The sequence below is a fragment of the Manis pentadactyla genome, chromosome X, assembly GCF_030020395.1.
Source record: "Manis pentadactyla isolate mManPen7 chromosome X, mManPen7.hap1, whole genome shotgun sequence".
Lineage (NCBI taxonomy): Eukaryota > Metazoa > Chordata > Mammalia > Pholidota > Manidae > Manis > Manis pentadactyla.
This window is the reverse complement of record NC_080038.1, coordinates 116,523,330-116,546,152: the sequence shown is the minus strand read 5'-3', so window position 1 is coordinate 116,546,152 and position 22,823 is coordinate 116,523,330. Positions and strand designations below refer to the sequence as shown.

The 22,823-nt window shown below is 35.7% G+C and overlaps 1 protein-coding gene across 1 annotated transcript in view; it reads right to left on the bottom strand.

Moving 5' to 3' along the window:
- The window catches only part of LOC130682052 (kelch-like protein 4), an 86,921-nt gene that overhangs the window by 19,760 nt on the left and 44,338 nt on the right, over window positions 1-22,823 (bottom strand). Inside the window, exons 2-5 of the mRNA XM_057496185.1 lie at window positions 12,694-12,861; window positions 12,189-12,325; window positions 9,071-9,267; window positions 4,876-5,088 (exon numbers count right to left, since the gene is read on the bottom strand). Coding sequence (XP_057352168.1) covers window positions 4,876-5,088; window positions 9,071-9,267; window positions 12,189-12,325; window positions 12,694-12,836 — 690 coding nt within the window. The 5' untranslated portion in view covers window positions 12,837-12,861. The remainder of the gene's footprint in view (window positions 1-4,875; window positions 5,089-9,070; window positions 9,268-12,188; window positions 12,326-12,693; window positions 12,862-22,823) is intronic.

Below are 22,823 nucleotides of genomic sequence, written 5' to 3'. Positions count from 1 at the left end.
TCAAAGGGGAAATAGAAAGCAATGCATTCATTCTAGGAGACTTCAACACTCCACTCACTCTGAAGGACAGTTCAACCAGACAGAAGATAAGTAAGGAGACAGAGGCACTGAACAACACAATAGAACAGATGGAGCTAACAGACATCTACAGGACTCTACACCCAAAAGCAACAGAATACACATTCTTCTCAAGTGCACATGGAACATTTTCAAGAATAGACCATATACTAGGCCAGAAAAAGAGCCTCAGTAAATTCAAAAATATTGAAATTGTACCAACCACTGTCTCAGACCACAAAGCTATGAAACAAGAAATAAATTACGCAAAGAAAATGAAATATCCCACAAACACATGGAGGCTTCACACATGCTCCTAAACAACCAATGGATCAATGACCAAATAAAGACAGATATCGAGCAATATATGGAGACAAATGACAACAATAATTCAACACTGCAAAATCTGTGGGATGCAGCCAAGGCTGTACTGAGAGGAAAGTATATTGCAATACAGGCCTACCTCAAGAAGAAAGAACAATTTCATATAAGCAGTCTAAACTCACAATTAATGAAACTAGAAAAAAGAACTACAAATGAGGCCCAAAGTCAGTAGAAGGAGGGACATAATAAAGATTAGAGCAGGGGAGGGCTGTGCAACACAGTGAAGACAAGTAGTGATTCTACAGCATCTTACTAGGCAGTGACTGTAATGGGGTGGGGGGGGACGTGGTGAAGAGGGGAGCCTAGTAAACATAATGTTCTTCATGTAATTGTAGATTAATGAAAAAAAAAATTGGCTAGTAAATTTCTGCATCTTAAAAAAAATTAGAACAGGAATAAATAACATTGAGAAGAATAAAACAATAGAAAGAATCAATGAAAGCAAGAGCTGGTTCTTCAACAAAATTAAACAAAATAGATAAACCCCTAGCCAGACTTATCAAGAAAAAAAGAGAGTCTACACACATAAACAGAATAAGAAATGAGAAAGGAAAAATCACTATGGACACCACAGAAATACAAAGAATTATTAGAGAATACTATGAAAAATTATATGCTGGCAAACTGGATAACCTAGAAGAAATGGACAACTTTCTAGAAAAATACAACCTTCCAAGGCTGACCCAGAAAGAAACAGAAAATGTGAACAGACCAATTACCAGCAACGAAATTGAACTGGTAATCAAAAACTTACCTAAGAACAAAACTCCTGTACCAGATGGCATCACCACTGAATTTTATCAAACATTTAGTGAAGACCTAATACCCATTCTCTTTAAAGTTTTCCAAAAAATAGAAGAGGAGGGAATACTTCCAAACTCATTCTATGAGGCCAGCATCACTCTAATACCAAAACCAGTCAAAGACACCACAAAAAACGAAAATGACAGGCCAGGCCAATATCCCTGATGAACATAGATGCAAAAATACTCAACAAAATATTAGCAAACCGAATTCAAAAATACATCAAAAAGATCATAGATCATGATCAAGTAGGATTTATGCCACGGATGCAAGGATGGTACAGCATTCGAAAATCCATCAACATCATCCACCACATCAACAAAAAGGACATAAACCACATAATCATCTCCATAGATGCTGAAAAAGCATTTGACAAAATTCAACATCCATTCATGATAAAAACTCTCAAAAAAATGGGTATAGAGGGCAAGAACCTCAACATAATAAAGGCCATATATGACAAACCCACAGCCAACATTATACTTAACAGCGAGAAGCTGAACACTTCTCCTTTAAGACTGGGAACAAGGCAAGGATGCCCACTCTCCCCACTTCTATTCAACATAGTACTGGAGGTCCTAGCCACGGCAATCAGACAAAACAAAGAAATACAAGGCATCCAGATTGGCAAGGAAGAAGTTAAACTGTCCCTGTTTGCAGATGACATGATATTGTACATACAAAACCCTAAAGAATCCTCTCCAAAACTACTAGATCTAATATCTGAATTCAGCAAAGTTGCAGTATACAAAATTAATACACAGAAATATGTGGCATTGCTATACACTAACGATGAACTAACAGAGAGAGAAATCAGGAAAACAATTCCATTCACAATTGCATCAAAAAGAATAAAATGCCTAGGAATAAACCTAACCAAGGAAGTGACAGACCTATACTCTGAAAACTACAAGACACTCATGAGAGAAATTAAAGAAGTTACCAATAAATGGAAACACAGCCCATGCTCATGGATAGGAAGAATTAACATTGTCAAAATGGCCATCCTGCCTAAAGCAATCTACAGATTCAATGCAATTCCTATCAAAATACCAACAGCATTCTTCAACAAACTAGAGAAAATCGTCCTAAAATTCATATGGAACCACAAAAGACCTCAAATAGCCAAAGCAATCCTGAGAAGGAAGAACAAAGCAGGGGGAATTACGCTCCCCAACTTCAAGCTCTACTACACAGCCACAGTAATCAGGACAGTTTGGTACTGGCACAAGAACAGACCCATAGACCAATGGAACAGGCTAGAGAGCTCTGATATAAACCCCACCGTATATGGTCAATTAATATGTGATAAAGGAGCCATGGACATACAATGGGGAAATGACAGCCTCTTCAACAGTTGGTGTTGGCAAAACCGGACAGCTACATGCAAGAGAATGAAACTGGATTATTGCTTCACCCCATACACAAAAGTAAACTCAAAACGGATTAAAGACTTGAATGTAAGTCATGAAAACATAAAACTCTTAGAAGACAACATAGGCAAGCATCTCCTGAATATAAACATGAGCAACTTCTTCCTGAACCCATCTCCTTGAGAAAGGGAAACAAAAGCAAAAATGAACTCAAGGGAATACATCAAACTAAATAGGTTTTGTACGGCAAAGGACATCATCAACAAAACAAAAAGGAATCCTACACTATCGGAGAATATATTTGTAAATGACATACCTGAGAAGGGGTTAACATCCAAAACATACAAAGAACTTACACACCTCAACACCCAGAAAGCAAAAAACCCCATTAACAAATGGGCAGAGGATATGAAGAGACAGTTCTCCAAAGAAGAAATTCGGATGGCCAACAGACACATGAAAAGATGCTCCACATCACTAATCAGGGAAATGCAAATTAAAACCACAATGAGATATCACCTCACACCAGTAAGGATGGCCCGCATCGAAAAGACTTAAGAACAACAAATGTTGGCGAGGATGCGGAGAAAGGGGAACCCTCCTACACTGCTGGTGGGAATGTATGCTAGTTCAACCATTGTGGAAAACAATATGGAGGTTCCTCAAAAAACTAAAAATAGAAATACCATTTGACCTGGGAATCCCACTCCTTGGAATATACCCAAAGAATACAAGTTCTCAGATTAAAAAAGACATATGCACCCTTATGTTTATCACAGCACTTTTTACAATAGCCAAGAAACGGAAGCAACCTAAGTGTCCATCTGTAGATGAACGGATAAAGAAGAGGTGGTACATATATACAATGGAATACTATTCAGCCATAAGAAAGAAACAAATCCTACCATTTGCAGCAACATGGATGGAGCTGGAGGACATTATGCTCAGTGCAATAAGCCAGGAGGAGAAAGACAAATACCAAATGATTTCCCTCGTTTGTGGAGTATAATCATGAGGCAAAACTGAAGGAACAAAACGGCAGCAGACTCACAGACTCCAAGAATGGACTAGTGGTTACCAAAGAGGAGCGTTGTGGGAGGGTGGGTGGGGAGGGAGTGGAAAGGGAACTGAGGGGTATTATGTTTAGTACACATGGTGTGGGGGATCACGGGGAGAACAGTGTAGCACAGAGAAGGGACATAGTGGATCTCTGGCAACTTGCTGCACTGATGGACAGTGACTGTATTGGGGTATGGGTGGGGACTTGATAATATGGGTAAATGTAGTAACCACATTGTTTTTTCAGGTGAAACCTTCATAAGAGTGTATATCGATCATACCTTAATACAAAGTTTTAAAAAAATACATAAACCATCAGGAAATTAGCATTCTGTTTTTCAATATTAACATTTAATTAGTAAATTTGTTGAAAATCAATGAATTTTTTAGTGTCTATGACACCACTCATCCACTAGGTCCAGATAAGATCCCTCCTCCCAATGTGGATGATGTTTCAGGACTTTAGCCACCGGCTCTCTATGAAGTGTGCAATATAGTCACATATATGGTACATAAAGGATATCTACTATTGATCAATTTGCTACAGAGAAAAAAGTGTGGTTTTCACTAATGGTGGAATTACGTAGTGGGACTATATTCTGCCCTCCCTAAACATCACATACTAAAATTCAATATGAGATGGGTCAATCCTGAATCTTATCCAAGGGTGTTTGTTTTTAGAATCATTTTTAGGATAATCCTTCAGCATGCACGATGAAGATGCTGTTATAATGACGGTCTACTGCATCCAACTATTCTAGTATGCTTTCAATCACAGCAGCTAATCACCCATGTCAGTAGTGATTATCCAGAACCTAACTCCTTCCTAGAGTTTCCTCTGACATTATACTGTACCAATTATCATCGCCTTGCCTAGAAGGTGGGCAGAAAAAGACAAAGAGTTAACCTAGTCATTTTCCCTGGTTGTTACAAGCGCCCTTTGGTGAGACAGGAAACGGAAGCTAATGGTTATACTGACGTTCAGAGATTACCAGTAGGGTTTCAAAAGAAATCCTTGTTTTCTCTGCCTTCATCACAAATATTGCTTATTGAAGGCTGCATATGTCCTTCAAAAATCCTGTACACTCCAATTATCAGAAATCCTTTGAATAAAATAAAACTAGGCAACGAAGGAATGGATTAATGCCTAGTGGCAGTTCAGAAGGAGAGTTTGCTCTACCCGGGTAGATGTCCCTACCTGTGGTGGAAGCAAGGGCAGTCTTATGTAAGAAAGCAGCATTGCCAGGTCTTGCTGCCTCGCCTGCACATCATAATCCACCCACTGCATGACAGCATTGAAAATGGTTTCTTCATCAGGCACATTAACGTCATCACTGCACAGAAGTTTGCAGAGCTCACTAGCTGGAAGCAGGAGGAATTCTTCGTTCTTTATTACCTCGATGAAGTGTTCCTAGAAAAGAAAGGTCTTCTACTGAAACCTCGTACTTTGGAAACTTATTAACACAATGAAAATATCAAAACATTTCACTTTGTTAAATTTCAGAAAAGGCCGGAGAGACAGACATATGCATTTATACTGCCTAGGACAGGAGGCGTGGGCGGGGGGGTCCTTGTGAGGCTGAAGAGCCACATGCTTCCACTAGGGATATTTATGGAATACAAGGAAAAACCTAAACTTTTTCACGGGCCACACAGAGAGTAGCCGAGTTGATTTTCTTTCCCAGCTGTTGTGGGTGACAACAGCTTTTGGCTCCAGAACTGATGTTGAGTTGGTCTCTAGTCAAAAACCTTAAGAGAAAGGCTGAAAGTTTTCAAGGTGGGTACTATGTTGAAGGGCTGGGAGGGGTGGCTCTGGCTGTGCATTTGAGGGTTGAACATGCTGAATTCCTCTGAGATGAGAGGAAGAAATTGACGAAAACCTCTTTTCTCTTATAGCTAAAACACGATCTTCTATTAACCAAGGCGTAGGTTTCTTTCATAATGGACAACAATCTCCAGATTCAGGATAATCTAAAAGGGACTCCTGTGGAATTATTTTTGGGGACAGTGGGACTCTCAATTTTTATATATTATATCTCCATTTTTTCCTTCTGTCATGGTGTTATCTTGTATTTTGTCAAGTCCAAATTTCAGGCAGCTGTGTTTCATTTTTTACCTCTCAAAACACAACTCTGTTTTTTCTGATTTATAAGGTCATACATTTTCTGTGACAACACAATTATCATTTCCAACATTTTTCTCAGTAGGGATCTCCTTTTCAATGCAATGAACTATACTTCTGAAGTGGAGATAAACATGTCTAGCTGGCAATTTATGTAGGCCACTAAATAGATATTCTAGAAGAAGCCAGAGACAGCCTCTGAATAACTGGAGGATCTGGATAAATCAAACACTCCCTCAGCTCCACTCTGAGTTTGTCACTGGGCAACTGAGTTAGACTAGTAGAAAAATACATCAAGTTTGATATACCCATCAGGAAGCTCTGATACCATAAAATCTGAGTTAACTTGCTTGTTTAGACCAAGAGCCCTTTTATGAATGAAGCAAACAATTGAGAAAGACCTGACGGTCTTACTGTAGCACATGTCCCCAGAGGAAAACCCTCTCACCTATAGCAAAAGAATAGAACTAGAACTGTTCCTACAACTCATAGTACATCACATTTGTACAGTACGTCACACTTTTCTGGTTTCCGTCATGAACACTGTAGTCAGCAGTCAGATTTTGTGGGAGGTGGAATTCTTCTGAGGAGATAACAGGCTATGTGAACTGTTTGATCTCCTGTGCAGTAAACGGCAAGTATGGATTCAGACCTAAGCCTTCAGGTCTACTTCATTTTGTCTGATACTGAAACTGCTTTTCATAAGTGACATAATTTTTGTAAAAGGGTTAAGAAAAAGATAAAGCACTCCAAAATTTGTTTGCCCATTACTGGTACTACATGTACACTCCGAATAGCATAGTGTCAATACTATAGAAGACTCCATAACTCCTTTTCCTTTCTATCCACTCTCTAATGAAAGAAAAGGAAAAAAAGAAAGTAAATGAGATGTCGGGAGGGAGGGAGTGAAGGAGGAAGGAAGGAAGGGAGGTGGCCTATTTGAGAAAGCTAAGAAATGATTAAAATGCTTTACATTAGGGTCACATTTAGTTATAGCCAGAAATTAGATTTTTTGAATCGATTGTGGCTTCAGAGGCCCTGCCTAATGAGACTGTTGAAAACTGTTTGGCAACACAGTGAATTAATCTAAATAAAAAATAACAGTGTGTTGGTCTAAAGTATCTACATATGGCACTGCCATACCCAATACTGTAGAGAAATATTTAGTGTGTCAAGATTAATTCTAAATTGCCTTATATTAGAATTATCTTGCTCCTAATTTCAAGGTAAACACTCTTCTCCGTGCACCTTCCTAAGAGTCTTCTTTTGTGCCTTTGGTTTCGTATTCATTTTTTTAAATCTACACTTACACACTGTTGTAAAACTTATTGAATGAATATAGCACACTTGCTGAAAGTTTCACTGATGCCGGCTACTGTTTATATGATTATGATGCTTAATTGTATGTCTCACCTTGAGCCGTGGAGTGTACAGACTTTTGGTGAAATCCTATTTTGAGTGTGTCTGTGAGGGTGTTTCTGGATGAAGCTCTCTCACATTAGGGAGGGCAATCTGTTTACTCAGTTTACAAATCAAGGGACTGTAATTAATTCTTGGAGTTTAACATTATCCCAAGACAGTAAACTTATTTGCATTTTATACTATCAATAGTGTATTACAGAAGCATTATTACAACAAGATCTTTACCTATTTTACTAAAAAAACTAAAGAAAGGCGATTTAAGGAGACCGCAGTATTGTGTTTTGATGCACATCCTGCACTAACACTCAGTTTCAGTCACATCACACAACAGGAAAAGGAAGACAAGTTCATTTTGAGCAAAAGAAATAATTCAAGCTGTTTATCAGAATATGTTTTGTCTGCAAGAGTAAGGTACCAGACAGGACACTGTTAATACTTAGTTCAAGAATTTAGGTAATTTAGCAGGGAAGATTTCTTGTTTAGTTTTGTGTAGGATTAGCCTTTGAATTATATAACTGGTGTTCCTATAGATTATATGGCATCTGTATTTAGGACATAGGAATATAAATAGCATAATTAAGAGACATGTCAAAAATGCCAATCCATTATAATACGGCTCTCCACATTTCAGGAATATGTTCGAAACTTCAAATTCTGAACAATAACCAGTGCTGGGAAGAAGAAAGAAGAAGGTTTAGAAGAAATATTTTGAGAATTCCAGTATTAGAAATTTAAACATTTTAAGGACTTCATAGAAACTCTAGAAAATACTCTTTATTTAAATGCATCTCAAACCTAAAACTGTAATGTTAATTTTATTTGTTTCTGTTCATGTGTGATTTCCTACTGTTTTCTTTCTACATTTGTGTTTTATTTTTGAATTTTAAATAACTACCCATTTTCTTAGCTTGAAATATTTATCTTTTGACTGGCTTTCACAGAAAGATCCGTTTCTTCTGTTGTTCGCTACTTCAGAAGTTAAAACATTCATTCTCTTCTTTGTATCAGGGAAATATTACCATTAATGGTAATTTAATATCTTCTGTCTACTTTTTCTTGCCTCCCTACAGAAATCTGTATTTCATGTCACTTCCATCTGACTGAATAAATGTAGCCTTATCCCATGCAACATTCAAAGAATTAACACAAACATGTTCATTTATTACAATTCTACTAATAGAATTGAAAAAGATCTTTAGTTAAGTTAAAGGATTGAACTGAAAATTGTTTATGACCAAAATACATGTTTTCACTAGGTCATAAGAAGTCCATTAAGAAGAATTGGCTTATTTACTAATTTTTTATATTTCTCAAGTTCTTCCAGTTAATATTGGTCCATTAATATTTGTTTTTCCTTATTGAACATTTAACTTTCATTAGAAATAATAATTTGTGTGATTTTATACACTAAAGTTCCAATAGTGTAAAAACATCAGAGAAAGTTTATTTTCCTATCTACTATGGATTCTACTTGAAGTATGTACTTGTTTGGCAGAATTTTTGGCAGAATTTCCATTTCTTTAGCTTTTGACATTTAATTAAACCTTTTGTAATTTCAAAAATGAGAAACTTGAGTACAGTTCAACCAGACAAATACTCTTATATGCTATCCATTAGGTGCAAGTAATTTGCAAATTGTATGTTTATATTGCTTTTTAATTTTATCCCAACATTATAATCTTTACATTGAAAGGGTTTTATATATATACACATATATATTCATAGATGTTTAAATACATACACCCACATATATATATATACACATATACACACATATATGTATATAAGTAAACAAATCCGTAAGTTGCGTATTGTATTATATAAGTTAATTTGAAGCAGATGATTTTACCATTGTGTACTTATGTGCCACTCTCAGGAGCTCTGTGCAGCCACGGGCATCTCCAAATGACAGAATCCCTAAGCAGTTTGAAGGATGGAGCTGCTTTATAAGAAACTTGGAGCAGACTTCAATGACTTGAGTCAGCTGCAGAAGACAAGCTGCACCCAGCAAATTTTCAGTAGTATCTTCTGTCAATCGCAGAACACCTAGATGTTTTGAAAAAATAATGATTGTATGTCCCATGAAATAAGGCACAAATGTGCTAACTGGAAAATTTTCAATTCTCTCATTAGCAGGGCTGCCTTTTCTAAGGTACAACAACCACTCAGGAAATATCTTTTTAGGGAATCTGTATAAACACATTAACAAGATGGACTAAGGGAGCCAGTCTAGATTATCAAAAACAACTGTAGCAAATAAACAGTGAATACTATCATTACAAAGAGCAAATTGTTATTTCTTTACCATCTTAAACCTGCATCTACACCTTATTTAAAAGCATGTCTATATCATGACTCAAGTAGCATTATATCATTATATAAGGATCATAGAATTGGCCAAAGCGGTAGCTGTCATTTGTGTGGAAAAACATCTTGGCAAATAAGAGCATTGAGGTTATACGTCTGTTTTTTAAAATCTCCATTTACTAGCTGATAAGGATGACTTTTCCTAGATAGTTTGCCAGTAATTGACACTTGGACTGTCTCAAAAGAAAGAAAACGCTGCTCAGAGTCTACAGATAAACAACTGCTTATATGGTTACTTTTGTAGGTATAAAAAGCAGGCTCTGTTTGGTAATATTTGTAAAGGCTATCTGTAAATGATTTTAAAAAATGAGATCAGAGCTACTTAAGCTATTTCCTGTGTAGTGATATGCTGCAATAAACACATATTTATTTATATAATAAATAGCTATTTAAGGTATTTCCTGTGTAGTGATATGCTGTATTATTTTTGGAACAACCACTATTGATGAATTATTGAAAATGTTATGTTTTTTGATAAGTTATATTCCTATTCGTTTTGGCCAAGCAATATAGGTAAGTTACAAAGTACGATATTTCAAACGGAGTATATAAATTATAAACTCTTTCTTTCTAAGTTTGCCTTTTAAAATACCTTCATATCGATTCCGTATAAAAGAGTAATACATACTGATAGATTATCTATATTTGGTTCAACCTCTAAAATATGTTGTAAACAAATCCGGTCCATCAGCACCCTTTTCTGTGTCGTTCTTGTCCTGGATTTTGAAGGGAGAGCCCTGCCCATATCTCATGAGACCCAGAGAACTATGAACTATTCTTAAATTCAGATCTAAAGACTCACCTGCTATAGACATTGAAACTTGGCCTGGTTATTAAGAATATTTATTGCTTAATGAATGAATCCATAAAACTACTATAAGAAAACAGCAAAATAAAAGCTCCTTAATCTTGGAATGATTTCTTGGCTAAGCCACCAAAATACAGACAACAAAAGCTAAAATAAACAGGTGAGACAACATTAAACTAAAGAGCTTTTTCATAACACAGGAAATAAAAATAAATTGAATAGAAGAACTATAGAATGAGAAAAATATTTGCAAACTGAATATCTGGTAACAAGTTAATATGCAAAATGTATTAAGGTCTCATACAACTCAATAGCACAAAAGAAAATTATTGATTAAAAAATGGACAAAGAACCTGAATGGACATTTTCCAAAGAAGAGAGACAAATGATCCAATAGGTACATGAAAAGGTGCCGGGCATCACCAGTCATCAGGGAGATGCAAATCAAAACCATGAGATATCTCTCACACCTGTTAGGATGGCTGTTATCAAAAAGAGAAGAGATAACCAATGTTGCTGAAGCTTTGGAGAAAAAGGGAACCCTTGTACAGTTGGTGGGAATGTAAAGTGGCACAACCATTATGGAACACAGTATGGAGGTTCCTGAATAAAATTTTAAAAATAGAACTAACACAAGATCCAGCAATCCCACTCCTGGGTATATATCCAAAGGAAATGAAATCAGGATCTTCAAGAGATATGTGCACTCTGTGTTTATTGCAGCATTACTCACAATAGCCATGATATGGAACCTAAATGTCCTTTGACAGATGAATGGATGACAAAACTGTGGTTTGTATATGTGTGTATGTATGTATGTGTGTGTGTGTGTATGTATGTGTGCACACACGATGGAATGTTATTCAGTGATGAGAATGATGGAAAGCCTGGCATTTGTGACAACATGGATGAACCTGGAGAGCATTATGTTAAGTGAAATAAGCCAGAAAGAGAAAGACAAATAATGTAGGATATCACTTGTATGTGGAATCTAAAAAAAAAAGTGCTGATTTTATAGAAACAAGTAGATTGGTAGTTGTCAGAGGCGGAAAGAGGAAACGAAGAAATACAAAGGGTACAAACTCAGTTACAAGAAGAATAAGTTGTCAGGATCCAATGTACAGCGTGATGTCTACAGATAACAACATGGCATTGGTTACTGTATTCTTGAAAGTTGTGTCAGAGTATAGCTTAAGCATTCTCACCATGGAAAATAGTTCACTGTTTGCCTGCCTTAATTTTCATGACTTTGGTAAGGGTTCCACAATGTATATGAATATCAAATCATTACATTGTATACTTTTCAGTATGTACAATTTTATTCATCAAATATTGCTCAATTAAATTGGCATGAATGAGTGAATAAATAAATACTTGTTGACCCCAAACTCATCTTGGGTATCTTTATTTTATAGTTTGGGTAAATATATGATTATTCCAAGGAAGAGACTGACTAAAAATCTAATGTACAACTGGAATATCCCACTTCCCCTCTCGTTTTTACAAATGAGAATGTACCCAAACCATGAGATAGAGACACATATTCTTGTATATTGGTGTTAAAATAGCTCTATTCTCTCACAGTAAAAAAATTTTATTGCATATTATTTACCTCTTTCTCTTTTGTACTACTGAGTTTAAATCCTGATTCTTCCCCTTACTACCTTAGGATAGTTACTTAACTGGTCTATCCTTCAGTTTTCTCACTGGCAGAGTAGGAATAATAGTACTGTGGGTATATAATCAGGGTTATTGTGAGGAATGAATCAGCTAATACATACCAAGCACTTACCTGTGTAAGCATACTGAACCAAGGAGTTAAGTGCATTAGGATCAATTCCTTCCATCTTGACCTCTTCTTGTGTGGCTTCACACATGTTGGTAGTAAACATCACAGCAAAATAATCTGACATAGCACTGAGAACCAACCTGGAAATAGAAATGTTTCGCAGGAACTTAAATTAGTCCATAATCTCACAGAAAAGCATGAAATGCAGACGGTAAGTTTGTAACACTGGTAACTCTGTTTTCTGCATAAACCTTTCCCAGTTCATTAAAGTGCTATGAATTAGAAAGGTAAAATGAGTTGATTTTCTTTTAGAGGGTTCAATTTCTCCCTAGCTTAACTCTTCTAAGTATCACACAGGGCGATGGATCAAATATGCTACTGCTTTTTCAATACAGGAAGATAAACATCCGTTTTCCTTAGTGTTCCAATTTGTAATCAATGGACTGATTTTTGTTGATTCATACTTGGTTATACTCACCAAATGTTTTGTCTGCATAAGGATACTTACCGATGGGCTGGGATTCGCATGTTTCCAGCAACGAGTATCACATCACACAGTCTTTTCTCTTTCCAGTAGTCCTCTATTTTATGGAGAGTTTTCTCTGCATGGTTTACAGCACGGAACTCCTCCTCAGATCTGCTGACATCCATTTTTTCAGGGTGTTGTGTATCTAATCTAAAAGGGGGTGAGAGTGAGAATATGTGAGTGCAAATGTCCCATGGAAATTTAGACATATCAACTACAAGAAATATATTGTATTAAAGTAAAATTGAAATTTGCCCTCCGATTTTAAATATTTCACTGTGATTACTACCTAACCTTCCATCAAAGTGATGTGTCATGATTAGTATTTATATGTGGCATGGAACCATAAAGGGGTATGGTTTAGCTGCAGGGCTACTGGTAACTGCCATATGAACAATCATAAACTTCAAAATACCACCCTTTCTTTGATTTTTATTGGTATCACAGCTTTGCCATTAGGCATGAAATTGTAGGCATGATTTAAAATATTTTTCAAGTTTGAAAGGTATCAAAGTACTCATAACATATGAGAAATATTTCTTGAAGAATCTCAAGCCTGAGAGTTTGGTTACACTCTACATGTCAATCCCATTAAGAAAATATACAACTTCCATCTTTTATATCTTTTCTCAGATTTAACGGGATACAATTGACGTACAGCATTGAATAATTTTAGGTGTACAATATGATTATTTGAAACTATATATTGTATATGATTACAATAAGTTTAGTTAGAGCACCCACCACTTCACATAGTTACTATCTTTTGTGTGTGTGGCAGGAACATTTAAGATATACTCTCTCAGCAATTTTCAAGTGTGCAATACAGTATTGTTAAGTATAGTTACCATGCTGTACATTAGATCCCCAAAACTTACTCATCTTCTAACTGGAAGTTGTACCTTTTGACTATTTAGGCAAATATGGTAACTGTTGAATTTACAATAAGGGAAGCTGTTTATATGTCCTTTCAACATCACACAACAGCAGAATTTAAATACTAACACAAGTACATAGAGGCTTACAATCAGTAGAAACTTAAAAATTTGACGGTTGGATGAACACACTTAGATACTTTGATTGTTACCTTTCTTGCTTCCAGGCATCATTTTCCAACCACCCAGTTAAGATTAATTTTAAGTTCCCCCACCCCCAATTCAGCCTGTGCTTTTTTAAATACAATTGGTCCAGGGCAACATTACTCTTTGTTTAGTTCAAATAAATGATTCACCTCTGAATCTTCTTTGGGACTTTAAGTTACTCTACTATATGGATCAGCAGGATAGCATGATATGAATATCTTTAAAATTGCCTGCTACAAAATGAGCCTGTTTTCGTCTGTTTGGGAAAGGAACAATCCCTTGTCACCACAGACTGGAAAGCATTTCGGTTTCAGTCAACTCACTTATCTTAATCTTTACTCTGCTCAGGTAATGGTTTGATTGACACTGAATCAATCAAACATCAAATGTCTAATTATCTTAGATATCCTCACATATACTCCACCATGTATTAGAATGGGCATATTGTAAAGGAGGAATATGTTTGGGAAGTTCTGGCCAGGAAATAATTTTATTCTGTGAATGTTCTTCAGCCTAATTTGGTTAAGGATACAAAAGTATCTTTAATTTAATCTTGTTACATAAGGAATGAAGTTAGATTTTTATTTGACATCCTTTTACTTTTTTAATGTAAGCATTTATAACTACAAATTATCTTCTTAGCACTGCTTTTGCTGTATCCTGTATGTTTTGGTATGCTGAGGCTTCATTTCCATTGACTCAAGATATTTTCTAATTACACCTGTGATTTCATCTTTGCCCTATTGATGGTTTAAGCGTGTCTTGAAATGTCCACATATTGGGGGATTTTCTAATTTTCCTTCTATTAATTTTTGTTCATGCCATTGTTATCAGAAAAGTTACTTTGCATCATCTACATTTTTAATGTATTAAATTTTGCAGTCAAAGTACAATCTAATTTTGAGAACGTCCCAATGCACTTGAGAAAAATCTGTATTTTTCTATTATTTGATGGACTGTTCTCTGTAGGTCTGTTAGGTCAATTAATCTATAGTACTGCTGAAGTCCTCCATTTCCTTATTGAAGTCATGTCTGATTGTTCTTTGGATTTTTTATACTGGGGTATCGATATTACTATAGTTCCATCCAATATCATTGTAGCTCCATCTAATTCTCCCTTCAATTCTGTCAGTGTTTGTTTCATATATTTAGGAGATCTGGTGTTTGTTGCTTCTATCTTTATAATTATTATATCTTATTAATAAATAACCCTTTTATCAGTATCATCTCATTTGTTTTTTGTAATAGCTTTTGACTTATCCTATTTTGTTTGATATAATATAGCTACTCCTGCTTTTTTGGTTGCTATTTACATGAAATATATATTGCATCCTTGACTGTTCTTAATCTGAAGTGAATTTCTTCCAGATAGCATAAAAGAATCTATTGAAAAGTCTTTAAAAAATATCTGTTCTGCCAATCCATGTCCTTTGATAGGGAAGCTTAATCCATTGATATTTAAAGTAATTACAGATAGAGGAGGTCTTAAAATTGCCATTACGTTCTTTGTTTTCTATATGTGTTATAATAACTTTTTGTTCCTCATGTACTCCATCACTGCCTTTCTTTCTTGTTTATTTGATTTTTTTGTAGTAAAATGTTTTGATTCTTTCCCCATTTCCATTTGTGGTGTTTTATAGCTGTTTTCTTTGCGGTTACCATGGAGATTACATATGACATTGTAAAGTCATAACAATCTTGTAATCTGATACCAACTTAACTTCAGTCACATAGAGAAACTGTTATGCTCCTCCCTTTCTGTTACAGACACCACAAATTACATTTTAATATACTGCATAGCCATAGATTTATAATTGTGTTTATTTGACTTTCAAATTCTGTAGAAGAATAAATGGTAGAGTTATGAACCAATATTACAATAATACTGGTTTTTATATTTGTCATGCATCTTCCTTTATCTGAGGACATTGCATTTTTGTTTGGCTTCGAGCTACTGTGCAGCATCCTTTCATTTCAACTTGACAGACTCCCCTTAACATTTCTCGTTGGACAAATCTAGTGGTAATAAAGTGTCTCAGTATTTGTTTATCTGGAAGTATCTTAATTTATCACCCACTTTTGAGGGACAGTTTTGCCAGATACACAATTTTTAGCTGATATATTTAAACTGCTGAAAGGAAAAAATGTTATCATCCCAGTGCTTTCTACCCTGCAAAGTTTCTGCTGAGGGAACCACTGATTGATGATTCCTTGTATTGATGAGTTACTTCTTTTTTGCTGCTTTCAAGATGCTCTGTCTTTTACTTTTGATGGTTTGACTACAGTGTGTCTTATCTGAGTCTCTGGGTTTATCTTACTTGGAGTCATTTAGCTACTTGTACTTTAAATCTATATCTTTCCTCAACTTTGGGTAATTCTCTGCCATTATTTTTTCAAAGAAGCTCTCTGATCCTTGTTCTCTCTCTTCTCTGTCTGGGATTTCAGTTATGCATATATTGTTCTGTTTGATGATGCCACACAAGTCTCTAAGGATATATTCATTGTTTTTCATTATTTTTCCTTGGCATGTCTCAGATTTGATAATTTCATATACTCTGTTCAGAGATTCTTTCTTTTGCTGGTTCAAGTCTCTTGTTGAAGCCTTCTAGTGAACTTTTCAATTCAGAATTATATTTTTCAGCTCCGATTTTTCTTTGCCCTTTTTTATAATTTCTATCTCTTTGTTGATATTCTTATTTTGTTTATATACTGTTTCCATGATTTCTTTTAGTTCTTCTGCTATGTTTTTTCCTTTAGCTCTTGGAGGATATTTAAGATAGTTGTTTAAATTCTTCGTCTAAAAAGTCTGAAATCTGTGGTTCTTTAGAGTCAGTTTTTGGATGTTTATTTTGCTCCTTCTTAATGAGCCCTGTTTCCACGTTTCTTTATCTGCCTGGTGATCTCTTGTTAAAATTGGGTTTTGGGAAAACAGGCACCTTTCCTAATCTTTGCATAATGGCTTTGTGTGGGAGATATCTTTCACTAATCAGCCCAACATGAAGGTTTAAGGATTTCTCAGGCCTTTTCTGGGTATGCAATTTTTGTGGGCTTGCATGTGTGTTTTTTACCCCCATCTCTCATGAATATGGCTGCTTACACATGTCTTAATTTATCTAAGTCTCACTCCTGCTTCTTGAGGCCTTAGATATTCTATTTATTCCTTTCTTCATAATCTGTTACCCCCAGTTGTCTGTAGGTCTCCAGGCCCTCTGCAGTTCTCATGTGCTATGGTGTCTGCCACTCTCTCCTGTGTTTTCCAACCTCAGATCCAAACTATGCTGCCATTCTCATCTGAGTTATGATTTAGGCAACACTGAAATCAGTTCTTAGGTAGCCTAGAGACAGGACAGAATATTTCAAACAAGTTCAACTCTTGTCCTTGTATCCTGAAGGGGAAATAAAAAAAATAAGTTGCATTCTTCCAACTATGCCATGCCACCCTGGGAAGGGGGTGGTACAAGAGCAAGCATCAAGGCCATGAAACTTCCTACTGACTTGAAAGTGACTTTTCCTTCATTGGGCATTTGTTTGGTTGCTGCATATCTTTGCCTTGTTTCCAGAGCTCCCATAAAGCTATTTTAATCAGTCTGTAATTATTTACTTCATGTTTCCAGTGGGGAACAAGAGTCTGGACCTCCTTATTCAACCATTGTGCTGTCATAACAGAAGCTTAGATTGTCTGATTTTATTTAATTGCAAAATATTTGAGGCTCCTGTGTTTTCCTGAGTAGCAGTTTTTAAAACAGACATCAGAAAAATTAATCTTTGAGATTCCATTTGCTGTAAAACTATTTTCTAACTATTTTATTTTGAGAAAGAATGGAAGGCTTTATCTTCAAGAAATCAGTGTGAGTGTTAATTTTGGCAGCCTATTTAGAAGGCTACTTGGCAATATAAATTAAAAAAATTAAAACATATGTATTCTGTAAAGAATTCTTGGGGAGCCTCAGAGAAGCCTCCTAGTTCACAGCTTGAAATCTGAATGCAATTATATTAGAGAGTGTGCCTTTTACCACAGTTCAAATGTTGTAAAAGTGCAGAGTGACGAAGTGCTAACAGAGAGTATATAACTTAATATTTATGCATTTCTGTTCTCTAAGAGCTTCGTAACCCTTTTGGATTTTTTTTTTGTCAAAAGTTCATTCTATTTTTCAAGTGAGCCATGGAGGTTAAATGGAAACTCAGCCTTCTAATGGTGATCCATTAGAAGGATATAATATGTTTTCATATAATAAGTTTCAAAACTCATTATAGAAAGGATGATGTTCTTACTGAAGGAATACAAAGCTGCACCCAAAAAATTAATTTCTGTTTTCTTTTTGATACTCAGTGATACTTGACCATCAGAGAAACATTGCTTTCTGAAATCCAGAGGACAACCTTCTTGCTTAAATGAAATGTTTGTACTGACTCTTTCTTGGAGAGCTATTAAAGCTTTATCTATGTGCTTTACCTGGAAAATAGAAGGCACCCAGTAAATGACTGATGAATGCATTAATTTATGTACATTTTAATGCTACTGCAGCTTGAACTTTACTACATGTGGAGTCATGGAAATGGACAAAATGAACCTCAGAAACAAATCACAAACTTAAAGTTTTCTCTTGCTAACATAACTGCGGTACATAATGAGAGGTTTGGCATCATGCAGATTTTTTGATTCTGGGTGGCATAGATTAAGCCAACATTCTAAGCCTAGAGTAGATAGAGAATTTTCTCTTAAGAAATGAGGTATCTATCATTTTGTGTAAAATAAACAGTTTAATAAATCACAGGTTAACATATTTTAAGATACACTGTTTTAAATGAGTGAAATTATTATTTGAAAAGAAATATTATATATGGATAATATAAAGCAAGAGTCTACAAGGATTCCACTAAACCCAAAGCTTATGGCCATCTATGAAGGTGAGATAGGGACCATGGGTTTAGGCAGAGTAGGGTGGCGGCCTCCAGAGAAAAAGCAGAGCAAGACAGTTACAGTCAGAACAATGTAACAATATGCCAAGAAGTCCCTATAGAAACTGTGTTAAGCACTACGCAAAGTCAGAGTCACACTCATTCTCTAGGGTAAAGATACCAGACCAGGAATATAGACATCTTCAGTGAGATCAGTTAAAGCTCAAAAGGCCAGGAGCAACTTGGCCTGGAATGTTTGAGTGTTCTGCAGATAAAGAGAAATGTCTCAGCATAACCCGTGACTTCACTGTATCAATTTAGATCATGACACTGTAAAATTTACCTTAGCCTGCTAAAAGGCCTAGCTTATTTTAACTGTACATATGTGCTGTATTTCCTTCTCTAATGCTAATCAAGTAATCTGCAACCTAGTAAAAAGATGAATTTAGTAAGCAAGCCCAACTATAAAGAGCCCAAGGCGTTAAGAAGTAAGATTCTTAACACACTTTAGCAAACAGGCAAAAACCCAGCCCATCTTCGGCGCAGGACAGGCAGTCTTAATTGACATGCTCCCAGAGGAAAACTGCTATCCTGAGAAAGAATCAGAGCAGCAAATTTCTTCTGTTGCTCATCCAAAATGATGAGCATTCTGGGACCAGTCTGCACCCCTAGCCCTTTACCCCTATTCCTGAAAATCCTCCTTCCCGCATAAAACCCTTAGACAACGAGCCAACCACGGACTCTCTTGCCCCTCCTGATGTGACCCAGGAGTTAGGTCCTCTCACTTTATCTCTAAATAAAAGCCTCTACCCCTGCTCTCCTACCTTGGGTGTTTGCTAAGTTCATTCTTCGACTCTGCAAACAAGAACCCCAGCATCAAAAGCATATTTATTATTGATGTTTAGGATAATATACTTTTAGGACTCTGTACATTATACATTTATATACTATACATTATATATTAAGGACTCTAACATGTATTTGATCTTGGATTTATAGTTTCCAGAATTATTAGAAAATAAATTTATGTTTTTTAAGTCACAACGTCTGTGGTATTTTATTGTGGCAGTCCTAACAAACTAATGCAAACCATATATAAAATCATATATGTTAAATAAGGTCAGATAATTTTTTGCATGACGATGTGAAAATTTGCTGAAAGAAACTGTATGTATTGAATAATAAAATCAAAATAGTTATAGCAGATGTTAAAAATGTATCATTGCATATTACATTAATTGTATTGAAAAAATAAAATTTGAGAGGAGTCAGCATGGTGTAGTCATTAAGAACTTAGGCTTTTTGCTCAGATCAATGGTCAATTTCATTCACAACACTTAAATTTCTTAACAGTTACTTAATAAACTTCCCTACTGCTTAACTCTTTCCATCTGTGAAATAGTACCAAATCCAAATAGGTATTTTAAAATACAATAGGAAATACTCATTAAAGATTAGATGTCATAATCACCACCAGCAGAAGCAGCCCCACGACCACTGTCAACATCACTGTCATAGTCACAGTGAAAGCAACAGGGGCAAAAAACAAAAACCAAGGTAGCCTTAGAAGGATACAGAACGAATATAGGCGAGCTTATTAACCATGAAGTATAGACATGAGCTGGATGAGTAGAAAAGAGTGAGAAAGGCATTTAAGAAATGGAGAACAAGGTGAACAAAAGCTTATAAATGTTTTAGCTGCTGTTACTTGCCCCAGCTAGATTTCCCTAGGATGTTAGAAGGAACACAGGAAGAGCCAAATCAAAAGTAGACTATGAACAGGGGTTAAACACAAGGAAAAGCAAAGGCCATTTACCAAATCTGATATGTGCAATGAAAACTCAGAAAAAGGATATCTGGGGTCAGGAACTGAGTCAATAATTAGAAGCTGCTCGTAATGTGTTAGTTTCAAGGTTCGGTTCTAGATTACAGCTCACAGTGACTTGACAAAGAAACGGGGAGAGTGAAAGTAGTTAGCATCTGGCTGCAGAGAGGCCCCTTATGAAGGTCTTGCCTGAGTAAAAGAATGGCAATTCTGAGCCAGAGGCCTGGCAGCAGAAAAGTGCACAGCATATTCAGCGCCAGTATTTGACTAACTTGACTGGCATATAGAGATTACACAGGAAACAAAAGTGAGAGCAACAAGTAGCAACCGCATGTGAGATTTAGTGAGATACAGTAAAGACTAGAAAGAGAAATACAGAATTGTGTTTTGAACACAAGCAGGATCAAAATAATTTGGTGATCTTTTTTGTTTGTTGTGTTTATTTGGGGGAAGTTATTTAACTAAAGGGAACCTCATGCTTTGTTGTTTTTGTTACATCATGCTAGGCAAAAAGTATCTGAAAAGATGTTAATAAATCCTTAATAATGAGACAGGGAGATGTGAAGACTGGTTATGCAAAGTTGGTTTGAAGCTGGTGAAAGCGTTATTAGGTAGTGATCGCTAAGGCTTTGCGGTTTTCAGTGGGTAAAGTAAGGGAGGTATGACCCTATTCTAAAAAATATCTTTTCGATTTTTCTGATAGGAATTACATTTGTAATTTTACCCAAGATTTTCCCATTACATACAAATCTATTTCTATTCAAATAATAAATTTACGCTACCAATAAAAAAATGAACAATTATGGAGTTCTGACTAATAAGTTATGAGATCTGGTGTAATCATTTCCAAGTAATGGAGCCAGATCACTCCTTGAGTATTGGGTACATGCCGGTACGAGATTCCTTCAGGAGAGATTGTGATGATTAAGGTACACTTTCCACGTTTCCCATAGTATACTGAATCCGCGATGTCAAGTGTTTCATTTAACATAAGTAGAAAAGTTGTTAAGGCTTAAAATAAAACACATTGAAGTATTTCAAATGTGAAGATCTATACTTGTTTCCAATATGTTTGTAAATCACCCAGGAATGCATGCATTTTTTCCCCCTTTTTGGTATCACAGAAGTCTATTTGTTATGTGTAAAAAGACTCATTAGCATCCTCCTTTCTCAAGCTTCCTTGGTATATCCTTAATGTTGTATTAAAAAAAACTGAAGTTAAGGTTGATGTGTATGCAAATATGCATGACACAGTTCTGCTCATCTTAGTGTAAGCATGCTACCAAGTATTTTAAGTCAATATCAGGATCAAGTCCTAGACCTAGATGTATATCTAAAGATGAGAAAGAAAAACATACATTCTCATTTATGCCTCAAAAGACACTGTAAAAGTGATATATATATTGTGAAATACAAAATTAAACTTTACGTATCATCAAATAAAGACAAAAGAATATATTTTTAAAATTCTTCTCAGGAGAGATCTGGAAACTGAAGTGTGGCTACCTAGAGTACCCTGAATTCTAAATAGTTTTTGGTTTTGCTGCCCCTTTTTAGTTTTGAAATAAAATACAATGAAGAGACTAAGCCACAGTACAAAGCAAGCACAACTATGGATAGTGAATTTTACTGACAATTGTTACACAAAAATGTTAGTTCTTAAATAATTGCTTTTGAAGTAGTACTTGTGCCTGCTCTCTCTTCATTGTAAAATACAGTTAAAGATTTTCTACCCATTTTATACATCTAAAGGAACTATGATCAATTAGGTAATAGGAACAGGTTGTGTGTCACGCTAACAAATTTTAATGTGGGTAATGTGCAAATGTCTTCAAAATAGGCATTCTTTAAGCAAAAATAAATACCTGCAAGCTAAGTGAAGAAATTTCTTGATAAAAATAGACTATGCTTTTGTGGATAAAATTGTAACATTTCCAGAATATCTCGCCTGGCTTTAGAACATTTGCATTTTAATACGCGTTCAGTGGTGGAAAGAAGTATGGCTTTAGTGCATTATCATCATTCCTCAGGTATGGACAGAAGTTCATCTCCATATCAATGGGTAACTAACTACCTGGCAAGGAGGACTTATCTGTACCTGAGAGGTGAGGCAGAGGGCCAGTTTTGCTTCTGCTAGAGCAGGAAAGAGAGAATGGCCTGGACTGCAGTTTGTGAGCAATAAACGGATTTTAAACTTTATTTCTACCTTTGACTGATTTCGGTTTTTACAGGTATTTTACCCCAGGATTTCCTCTCCCCAGACTTAGACCTGGTGTAGTCGGCAGGATTTCTCTGAACCCGAAATC